This window comes from Lygodium microphyllum, chromosome 2, assembly GCF_053477565.2.
Source record: "Lygodium microphyllum isolate KBCC chromosome 2, Lygodium_microphyllum_v1.1.10, whole genome shotgun sequence".
Taxonomy (NCBI): domain Eukaryota; kingdom Viridiplantae; phylum Streptophyta; class Polypodiopsida; order Schizaeales; family Lygodiaceae; genus Lygodium; species Lygodium microphyllum.
In genome coordinates this window covers 141,067,296-141,079,413 of record NC_141136.1, presented here as the reverse complement: position 1 = coordinate 141,079,413, position 12,118 = coordinate 141,067,296, and the positions used below count along the sequence as shown (strand labels likewise).

General features: G+C 41.1%; 1 protein-coding gene across 3 annotated transcripts in view; it reads right to left on the bottom strand.

Annotated features, from left to right (window-relative positions):
- BT3 (BTB and TAZ domain protein 3) overlaps positions 1-11,804 on the bottom strand; it is a 51,644-nt gene extending 39,840 nt beyond the window's left edge. Inside the window, exons 1-2 of one of the 3 annotated variants that reach the window (XM_087699362.1) lie at positions 10,995-11,804; positions 1,279-1,410 (exon numbers count right to left, since the gene is read on the bottom strand). In XM_087699362.1, the coding sequence (XP_087555488.1) occupies positions 1,279-1,284 (6 nt within the window). In that variant the 5' untranslated portion in view covers positions 1,285-1,410; positions 10,995-11,804. The remainder of the gene's footprint in view (positions 1-1,278; positions 1,411-10,994) is intronic. The other 2 variants (XM_087699359.1, XM_087699367.1) reach the window with 2 other exon arrangements.
- Between the last annotated feature and the right edge of the window lie 314 nt (positions 11,805-12,118).

The following is a 12,118-nucleotide window of genomic DNA, read 5'->3' as shown; positions in this document are numbered from 1 at the left end:
CATATCTTCCTGAATTACTCATGTTACACATTAGAACCATGGGGTTACAAATGAAAGCCTCTTCGGCTCATTTGGCAATCCAATATCGAATGGTGTTTAGATGCATGTCTTTAGCAATCCCTAGAGTAGTTGAAGGCATAAACTCTTCAAAAGACAAGGGTCAAACAATCATAATGAAATCAGATGAAAGCACTCGACGCTTTCTTCCACATTGTGTCAACTGGTCTGACATAGAACTTTCCCATGAATGGCAACTTGATATTTCCTCTTTGAAGAAAAAAGAATTACTTCCTTCGAGGATGATCAAGGTGCAAAATATCAAAGGCAAAACATTGCATTTACCTCAACGCATGGCTCCAAAAGTACCAGAGGATCCTACTACCGATGTTCTCAAGGTTCCTCAACCACAACTGAAGGTGTCCCCTTCACAGTGGGCAAATATACTTAAATTTCACACTCAGCCCTGTACACATGAACAGGTACAGCATGGTATACATCTTCATTGCAAAAATTAATAGAACAAGCTTCTTCTTCTGTGGTAAATGTTGTACAAGAATTTGAATATGAACACCACAAGCACAAAGCTGCTCCATGCCTGAGACCTCAAGACACTACTTCTTGGATTGTTGAATTACAAGCCATTAATTGGACTCACTTAGCCCTTACAGGACTAATTGAGAAAGTGGAGAATCTTCAACAACTACGTGACTCAATTCTAAGCTTGTGTTAGCAAATTGTTAAATCTCAAATTCATGTATCCATTCCTTACACTGCTCCTTCAAGTAGCTCTACAAGTGTGCAAGCTACAACATCCACACTCTTATCTGTCCAACTAGCCACTCCAGACTGGACGGCCTTTTCCAATAAAAGGCTCCAAAAGGGATGGAGTTCTTATTTTTCTTCACCTGCTCCAGGCTCATTAGATATGCATCAAGTCAGCATGACTAAAGGAAACGAGAAACTCTCCGACGAGTCACCCTTTGAAGGCCCTTCTGATAGACCTTCTACTTCATACACCATTCAAGACTTGAATCAGGCCTATCCAGCCATTTGGGAGGAGGGGGAGACTGATGATCCTGATGAAATTTTCAATGATCTTCAAGAGATCTATTGTCCTTCATTAACATCTGTTCTCAAAGGAGAAACCGCTCTTCAACAACCCTGTCTATAACAACCCACACTTCAACCAGGTGTCAGCTGAATACTTAGCAGAATACCTAGAACTGCTGTTTCCAGACTGGTCTGAACATCCTCCAAATATGCCGACTCATGAATTACCTGCATGGTACTTCCGTGATCAAGCAGCTTTTCAAAGAAAGGCGGCCTATACTCTTACATCCTCGGATGAAGACGGTGACAGTGTTGTTGATGATGAGTTTGTCCCTATCAATCCTCACCGGGACCAAGCCACTGCAAACACACTCCTTGCATTATTGAATGCACATATAAATACTACTGTAAGTACTATTCACTCTCTTCCAGTCATTGCAACCAAAACCAAAACTTCTATGAATGCAACTTCTTCATAACTAAACCTTCTTATACAAATTTTTACAAGAAGATAGGAGTACCAAAAAAGGTTGGTTCCTTCCCTATCTGGTCAATAGATGGGAAATCTCTAGGAGAGATTAAACTCCTGATATATATAATGTATGCCTATGTAGGACAAAAAATACTTGATAAGCCTTAGAATTGACAATCTCAGCGCCATGACTCATGGCTTTGTTGGTGACCTAAAACAGTGGTGGATTTCAATACACCCACAAGTAAAATTAGCAATTGTACAGCATGTAGACCCTGTCCAGCTTTTCTTTGAATTACTCCTTGGGGAGTTGGTACATAATAAGCTTGATGATGTATTAGAAGAGTTGTTCTAGAGAGTTCAGTGAAACCCTAATTTAAAAGGGTCCATCCTTATCTATAAATAGACAGGCTGCCCCCATTCAATCTCAACTCTTCCGTGCACGTTTCTCACTCTTATGTGCAGATCTCGGCCACCATCAATCTCCCACCACATGGTGGTCCAACCTTCACGACTGCTGCCATCACCTCATTTGCTCCTCTATTGCGGTATTTTACTGCGACGTTCTACTACTACGTTTTACTGCTGCGATTAACTATGGCGGTTTATATCCATCCTTATCTATAAATAGACAGGCTGCCCCCATTCAGTCTCAACTCTTCCGTGCACATTTCTCACTCTTGTGTGCAGATCTCGGCCACCATCAATCTCCCACCACATGGTGGTCCAACCTTCACGACTGCTGCCATCACCTCATTTGCTCCTCTATTGCGGTATTTTACTGCGACGTTCTACTACTACGTTTTACTGCCGCGATTTACTATGGCGGTTTATTGTGACATTCTACTATTGCGTTTTACTGTGGCACTCTACTACGGTGTTCTACTGTGGCATTTTACTACGACATTCTACTGCTACGTTTTGTTGCTTCTCCCACATCATCAAGCATCATCCTCTGCAGTCACCTCAGTCTCCTCACACTCTGGTGATTAGTGTTTGGTGTTTCTCTCACTCCGTCACTCTGACTGGTGGTCACAGCACTTGGAATCCGTCTCCAGTGAATGTCACTCTCCGACACACTACCCTGCCCTTGGGCACATTGTATACTCTTACATTCATTTACAACATTCATTTACTTCAGAGTTGTGTCATTTCTATCCCTTTTTCTATTTGTGTTTGAGTTTTGAGTCTTGCATTTAGGGTTTGAGTTTTACTTTTTGTGTCTGTGTTTGTCTCATTGTGTACGATACCTTATCATGTTGACACAAGTCCCGAGGTGGCTACTAAATCCTAATCTTTGCAAAAATTTAGGATCTATAGTAGAGATCCCTATTAGATATGCTCAATGCCCGAGATCCTTGTTAGATATGCTCAATGCCCCACCCTCATAAGGTGGCATCAATGATCCATGGTGCTCAAAGTTGTAAGGCCTCCATTATGAGGAGAAGCCATGTGTGATATTGGGTGAGTTCTGACTTGTATGTCAAATGAGGTCTATATGATCAGATGCCAAAAAGGTGACCCTTGTGGATCTAGCCTTTGGGTTAGATAGAGTAGTTATGTTGGTAGCAACTTGAAGCACAATGTATTGAGTTGCAAGGTGTGGGAGTTATCAGGGGCTCCTATTAAGGAGGTCAGGGGCCGCAGAAACGGCCCTTGGCTGGGGGGTCTCATGGGGGGCCAACAACCCCCCTAACACGGATCCAAGGGCAACGTCCCGGCCCAACGGTAAAGGAAATATTCCCTGGCCAACTAAAGAAGGTTCATAATATGATCGAACTAACCGACTGACTACATTCCCGAGCTATAAAAGAAAGACCTCTCTAAAGCCATCGTCAATCTATCTTTTACCCAATCAAAGTTCTTCCAACTACCCTAAGCTTTTCACCTATCATTTGTCTAGATTGCCATCTAAGCTTCACAGTGGAAGCACACGAATAGACAGAGCCATCTTTGTATTAGTTCGTTTGAAATTAAAGCAATCTCTATTCTTCTCATATTTTTGTTGTGTATTCTCTACTCCTTGCTCAGATTTTATCCGCTATGCCGTGTAATTTCTATGATCTCTTTGTTGTTCACCAAATTTGGCCAAGATCTACTCAAAATGGCTAAGATCTCCTAAGAATGGGTTGGAAAAGGTAAGAGAAAGCCAAGATGAGAGAGAAATCTGATTTTCTTCGTGAGAAAACCCCAAAATCTATCTGCTACCTGCTTCAACCTTTATTTAATACAATCACCTATTGCTAGGCACCTCTAACATGCTGTCATCTAATCAACAATGCTGTTGCCAGCCCCTAGAATGTGTCTCCCTATTATCCCCTACCTTGTAAGGCCCCCGGATAGCTGTCTTTTGCAGCAAATTGCTACTCTCTAATCAAAAAATGGACCAACATCTTCCTCTCTCTCTCCTAGTCTATAAACTAACTGAATGGCTGAGACCTAGCCCCAAAAACGTTTTCTCAGTTTGCATGGGCATTTTTGCCGAGTGGCAACCTTCTAAACTCATTTTTCAGCATTATCCAACCATTGAATTAATTTTCAAAATTAAATAATCCTGAAATTTAATTCCAACCCTTCTGACTCTACCCAAAATTAAACATGCCCATCCATAATTAAATTGGCTAGGCTATTTGCAACCTAGAGTGGTCCCCAACCTCTGTTGACATTAATTAATGCTAGTTTCTAGTGTCACCGCTAACATTTATTGGCCAAACAACTATCCTACGGTCAAAATTGACACCAACTAACCACCAAAACCCAGTTGGCATAGCTTATCACAACTTTTACCTTTGACACTCACTGCATCCTTGAGGTCCTTGGCTTGATACCATGAAATAACTACCATGTGCGCCATATGCGTTAAACAACCATACACATTTGATCAATATCTTAATCAAATGTTATCAGCAAGATTAGAGCATCTCAAAATTTCACATCCCCGTTGACAGTTGACAGCCACCCATCTCTTATCTTCAACCATTTTATGAGAAACTTGATTGGCTAATCATTTCAAAAAATATTTTGGTTTCACAAAAGCCCAATCCAACCATGGAAATAAAGGCTAAAATGCAAGCAAAGGGGAATGTTGTCAAAGCCATCCCTCCCAATTTGATCAAATCAACTTGTAATTGCAAGATACCCGAAATTACTAACTGATACAACAAAAAGAATAGACTCAAGAATGACATCTCGTATAGTCCTCAAAGCCATCCGTGCCATCCTATCACACTCCATGTATTTATAATGCTAAGCAAGCAACCTAGATGTGGCCAAAACCTCCACTTGCAAGGAATCAGCCTCCTTTCTAGAGTTAGGGGACACTAAACAATGAAGTTAAGTATCTCCTGCCATGAGGCAATAGAGTGTGAAAGAAGACAAGACTATGGTGTTTAGACCCTCGAGTCAAATTTGAAACATGCCAATAGGAGGCCTGGTTTCTAGTTTGCCATGTGAGATGCCAATTTCCTCAATAAAAGCCATAGCAATGTCTATCCAAGGATGGCATTGCACATATAAGGACTATAACAAGGCCATCCATAAAACTGTCATATGAATCTTGACATTCAACAAGGCAACACCATCCAAACGCTTGCCAACCTATTTCCAACCAAGCAACTACTTGATTTATGTTTTTAGTCAATCTGCCCAATTCTTTACTTTGCAACTGCATATAGTCCTATGTTTTGACTAGGCACGACTACATTTTCAGTCTCTCACCTCAGGCCTATCTATGTTTTGCATCTACAACATGAATTTTCAGATTTACAGCATTCTCACTCACATTTTACTTTGCCTCCTCAGCTCTACTCACCTGCATCTTCATTAGATTTGGTGGTATTCCTGCACTCAAGATCTATACACAAAGTACACTCTCCACCACACTCCCTCAGCCCACTCCCATGAGAGTCAATGGTTGTTTGACATCTCCGCTCCTTTGGCATGATACTGTATCAACATCATTCACTCATTACTCAATATATGTTATTCATCGAATACTACTCTTCTTCCCTATTTTTGCATTTTGCATTTTTGATTGAGTCATTGTGTCTTAGTCATGTTTGTATATTCTATGTTTTCTCACTACAACCCCTAGTGTATCTTTACAATAAGTATGTTCTTAGTCTAGATAACCAAGTGAGACTCATGGGCAACCACAACCTAAGGAATTGGCTCCGAATGTACAAGGACCTCTAGTTCATATATACTTATGCACAAGGAAATAATATTCAACATGCTTCTTATGGATAATAAATAATTAAACTCAGTCATTTGCACATCCAAGTTATTTTCACAATGGTCCAATATTCCAAGCTATGGCTGGTATTACACATGGCATCTACAAGGTGTTCATGAAAATCTTTTATGGGACATTGCAACATGAAATGTAGAATGGCATGTATGAAAACATTGACATCCAGCCAATATGCAAGTGGATACTCTTGTGGACGCCCTCAAGACTGATTGAAATGCAAAACGCAATGATTACTCATGTAAACCCTGTTATGGGTGTGGCTAATGTGAAGGAAGGTATGGTACATCTACATTACATCCCTTGACATCCACATGGGCACTAGGAGCATATTGGGTCACAACCACATCCCAAGAGTTGATGCCCCCTACCACCATCCTACACTATCCATACAAACGCATCAGCCTGCAAGCCAAGAGTCCATGAGTAGTGATCACACAATGATGTGCACAATAGGCCCTTCTACAAATAGACTCAATTACCCTAACCCTAAAGTGCCCCTAGTGCATTTGCACTAGGTCACTTTATAACCATTGTGACCAATGCTACTAGTGTTCATCCAAATATCCAAGGTTGTAACAATCTACGACACCGTTTTTGCAGCCATCTATATATGACAACTTGACACCTAAGGGTAAAGTTAAGGACTACAAAGAAGGTGAGGCAACGATGAAGTTTCAAACTTTGAACGGTGTACGAGATACCTTGAAGGCTTTGACCTTTACATAGCGATTTACTGCTCTAGAGGCAACTTTATTGAAACTTCAAAGGTGCACAAGGTAGCCATCTTGAAGGGGGGGAACACCCTGGATATACACTAAGGTTAGCCAGAAAAAAAACACACACAAACTGTATGACCATGACTGAAACACAAGAACTCAAACACTAATGCAAAAACACAAAAATGTAGAAGTGAAGATAATTGGATGATGAATGGATAAATTTAATGAAAATGTACAGAATGCTCAAGGGCAAAACTGTCCAACAGCTGATGACTCCCGTGGGAGTGGGCTAAGGGAAATGACAATGTGTATCGTCCATTGGGGACAGATTCCAAGTGTTTTAACCACCAATCAGAGCTGAAGCTGTAGATGTCAGGAAAATAGGCTAGAAACCAAAATGCAGTCTCTATGGCTAGAGAAGGAAAACATGGCAGTCTACCGCCTAAAAACAATGGCAACAGGCCACATATAGAAGAGAAAAGCTGGGTAACAACTAGGAGAGAAAAAGCTGATGCCATGCAGCCTGAACAACTACAACTCGCAGGCCTAGACAAGTCTCTGGATGATATCAGCAAGCTGGGGCAGAAAACGTAGATTGTAGGAGCCTCTAAGATGAAGACCACAGCTGATAGATGCTAGGCAGCCGGCTAGATGAAGACAATTAGCAATTAGGGCAAAACACAGCTTGTAGAAGTCGCCAAGTTGAAGGTGGCAACTTTGGATGGCAGCTGCAGCAGCTGGAGGTGATGGTGGCAGCAAACTGGAGTGAAACACAAGTTGGAGAAGTCATTAGACTGATTGGCACCAAGTAAGGATCACCATGGCAACAACTAGAGGAGTGGAGCCAATATAGACAGGGAGACTCCTAGTGGATGGAGGGCGCCAACTAATGGTATACTAGGATTGATTGGATGGCACAAGGATACAAGGGATCTAGCACATGATATTTATAGATGAAGCCAACAATAGGAGAGCTTGCTTATGGGACACTGAAACGCACTAAGCACATTTGAGTTTTGGGGCAATTTAGTGAGCTAATGAAGGTTTAATGTGTAATGCACCTCTTTAGCTTAACAGATGTACTTCAAAGGTGGAGTACCCTTTTAATGCAAGGCAAGACACCATCAACTTGGGTAATAAGCAAGTTTTCTCTTCTCCATGGCTCACAAACACCTCCGAGCTGAATATGATGACAACTTGAGACAGATTGGATGTTACTCACTATGCAAATTTGGAAAAGTAGAAAAATACATTTTGGTTAGCCTTGTTGTCATCTTTTCACGAGGTGACAATGTCAGAAAGAATTGAGACGTATTGTTGTGGTCTCCCATAAGAAATCTATGACCACACAAAGATAAGAGTAACTAAGATGGCACAATTAATAAAGACTACAAATACAGCAGATGCATTGCTGAAAGGACACGCTTGTAGTTTATGGGCAGCAAGTATAAATTCTCAAATAAACCCAAACAGCAGGAATAACCTGCTAGGCTACCATTTCATACGAGTGGACAATTTAAAATGTCATTTGTGGATGGCAAAACCCTTGCTGAAAAGAAGGCATTGTTTGCCACAAATAAACACTACATTTGTGAGGGAGAAGGGCATAGGGCTAGTAATAGCCATAGAGTAAGTCTAAAGATAATTCAAATGACAAGAAGGAACAAAAAGGCAAGAAGCCTAGGCCCACAGTTGGATTGATGTTTGACCTAGTTGGTGAGCAGCCAAATATGGATGCTTCAAAGTCATATCATGCATGGAGCAAAGTGAGTACCTAGTAGTATGCCACCACCCCAACCACCATAAAGCCCAACAATAGGAAATCATGAGTTAGGTTAATGAGCTACCAACAAAAAGGGCTTGATTCATCTAAGCTCATCACCCTTTTGCTCATATATGCTCTTTGTCTAAAAAAAGGTTGGTTCATGGTATATGCATATTGATTATTGTACCCTAAATAAAACACCATCGGGAATCATTTCCCTATACCAAGAATGATGATATACTTGATTGGTTAGAGGGAAGTGCAATTTTCAATTGGATAATCTTATAAGCCAATATCATCACACACGTATTACGCCTCAAGATGTGCACAAGATAACTTTCAAGGGCACTTTTGGCTTAGTTGAGTTCTTACTTATGACATTTGAGCTTCTAGATGCTCCAATGACATTCAATCACACGATGGATCGAATATTTCGATCGAAATAATGAAATATTTTGGACCAATATGAATCGAAATAAGGAACATCCGGGCTTCTAGATGCTCCAACAACACTTCAATCACATAATAAAGCAAAAAATTTAGACTTCTTTACATTAAAGAGGTAAGGCACATTGTCTCTAAAGATGGTATGCAAAAGTTAAAGCAATACATAGCTGGCCCCATGATGTATGTAACTTTCTAGAGCTGTATTTGTACTACAGAAGGTTCATATGTTGTTGAGATTGCTTCATCCCTTCATGCTTTGCAACATAAGTGAATTCTATTCAGATGGGCTGAAAAAAAAGTTGCAGCATTTAACAGCTAAAAAGAAATGCTTACTTTGGATCCCATGTTGATCTTACAAGATCTCCAAAATGCTTTTACCATCTAGTGCTATGCATGTGGGAACACCATTGGTGTAGTTCTAATGCAAGAAGGATGAATGGTAGCTCATGAGAGCAAAGTTCCACAAGGTCTATTAAAATTTTCTGGGTTTATGCAAAAGAATTCTTGAATTCTTGGTATAATTCATGCTCTTTTTCCAGGTCTATAAAAGAGTTATTGGCTGTAATTGAGCAAATATTGATAAATTGATGTCCATAGCCATGTAGACTTTATGGAGAGCTAAAACTGACAAGGGACTAAGTCAATGGCTTTTGTTAACGTGTGTTTTCCCAAAATGCATGATGGATTGAATGTTCCAAACTTCATTTACCATATGTTGGCAGCAAAAGATACTTTCCTATTAGAATGTGCGCACTTAAAACAACCACCTTCATCTATCATATATGATGTAATGTGTGCACAAATGTCATCAAATGTCTATGGAGACTGGATAATCACTCATTGAAAAGCTGTTTTCATCCACTTTTGAATATAAAACACCTAGCTGTTCATTTTCCACAATGCTCATTGTTAGTTGGAAGCATATTTTTGTACATCACAGACGGACTATCAAATTCCTTGCGCCTTGAAAACATTAATTGGAACAAAGTCTTTCCTCAAACATTGGTGTTGCAAGAGCCCAGGAGAGTGCATCTTATTGCAATAAAAGATATACAAGATGTGGTCAATCACCAAGCTTACATGCTTTCCTTTGCGGCTACTTCTGCTAGGTATGGTCTAGGCATGCAATATCAGCCACCATGGTGCAAGAGAGCAAGGGTTTCAATGATATTTCAATCGATCCCTCCTCTCGATCATCAATACACACTGGTGGATTGGAGCTGGCAATATGCATCACCCACTGCTAGGCCATTGCCTATGACAACATTGACTACTAAAGCGGTTTGATGCCATATTATGGATTCAACAGCAAGCCAATATGGAGATGTTTGGTTGGTACATTGCCTGTGGGCAATTTTCCGGCCAAATGAGGTATGGCAAGTTCATTTGTGCATGTTGTCATGCCCCTCACGAAAGAGGTCCATGTGTGTTCTCTGGGGCTGCTCTGCTGCTATCTTGGCTTATTTATAAGCTCAAGTTCCCTCTCACACTTTCGGGAAAAGCTTTTGCACTTATGCAACCTTGAGATCCTCTGGCACAGCATTGAAAATTCATCAAGTCAGCCCCACTTGTTATGATGACAGGAGAGTTTTATAAGCACATCTTGACTATTTGCAAGTGATGCGTATGAAGGTGGACATAAATAGATGCCAAGCTGCTGGCAAGACATGCAGAGCTGGCACAAAATCAGTGGATAAGCCTATACTTGCATATGGAGTTACTGAGGTGCCACTAGATTCAACCTTGGCATCATTTTTCCATGTTTATATCAGTCAACCAACTATACATCATCCTTGAGCTAACCAGGCTGTACTACAAGCTAGACACATGAGAGTTTAATATCACATATATCAGAAAATGTTGTACTGTCTATAAATCAGTTCATCTGGCTAAAATAATCTATTTTCAAACCTAACTTGTCAAGCAGGAGCAACGCATCCTTGTTAAGCACTTGTCCAGGCCCTTTCTTCATACATGTCCAAGACAACATCATGCCGATTACTCATGATGGCAGTCCTTCGCTCTAGATCAAAAGCATACAGCTAATTTTAAGGTTGGACGTGTATATGGACAAAGTGTGAGTTCGGTATAATTGATGTCCTCCAACCAAATCCTACTAACTGTAATTGGATGCTCCTGGTGGGATACTGATTCAGATAAGACCCTGAGCGCCCAGCGAGGGTCTATTTGATGGTGGTACTAACATGGACCGGTCCATTTGCCAGGTGAACTTAGATAATTATCCTGTACACTTAGTGAAGGAGAAAGTAAGACAAGGGGAGATGATACCTGCTAATTGTCCACATCCATGACCCACGTTCATTGATTCCAAAAAGAGTTCTAGTGCGCACAGCTCCAGAGGTTGCAGAATTGATGGCTACTTGCCAAGTGGTCAAGTTTAACTTCAGAGCAGATGAAAACAACTGAGATGCAAGTTTTTGGCATGCTTGCAAGATTGGGAACTGGTTTAGCATATCAACGGGAGAGAAGGGCAGCTGAGAGATCCATTGACAGTACTAACAGGACAAATGTTTAGCATGTGGGGGATTGACATTATGAAATGCCTTGTCACAGTTCACAAGGGAAGGCTCGAGGAAGCCAAATTCCAAGGGATGGGTAGTAGTGGGAGACGGCGCTTAAACAGGGGAGAGGGTAAAACAGAGGATCAAAACAGAGCATCACACAATAAAGGCGTTGGTGCCCAATTTAAGGAATTGGCAGCAACCCAAAAACTGAAACAAGAGGCCAGGGGCAGAAAATTAAGACCCTTCCCCCCTTTTTTAGACAAGCATGGCACTTTTGCAGGGATAGGACAGGCATCTCGAGGGCAACCCACTGGGCCACTGCCCAGGAAGCAGGGGAGGGTCAACCATCCAATATCCTGATACAGACAATGGCTCTCTTTCTTCCTTCTTCCCTTTCTTCATTTTTAACTTCTTCTTCTTGTGCTGGTTCTGTGTTTACTGTTTTTACTTCCCTTGCTTCCAAAATAATTAATGGCTTCCAAAAGCTTCTTTTCACCCCGCCCACGTACGCATGAGGTGTCTTTCTGCGTCTATTATTGCAGGCGCAGGGAGAGAGAGAGGGAGAGAGAGACGTTACTACTATTATATAGGATTGCCGTTTTTTCCAAGGAATATAGTCTTTCATACATGACACTCGATCGTGTGCATTGTGATGTATAATTAAGCTCCCAACAAGAGTATAGTACTCGTCTCCAGGCAATCACCCTTTACATCAAACGGGAAAAGAGACATGGTTTACCCTACACTCCCCCATTTCTTATAATGGACTTTGTTTGTTTGCTTCTTTCTTTACAAAAGGTCCCTTCCCTCTTTCAGAGAAGGCCCCCAAAGGCATCTTGGAGTTGATGAGGAGAGGTATATCATTACATATGTTTGGCTTTCTCTGTC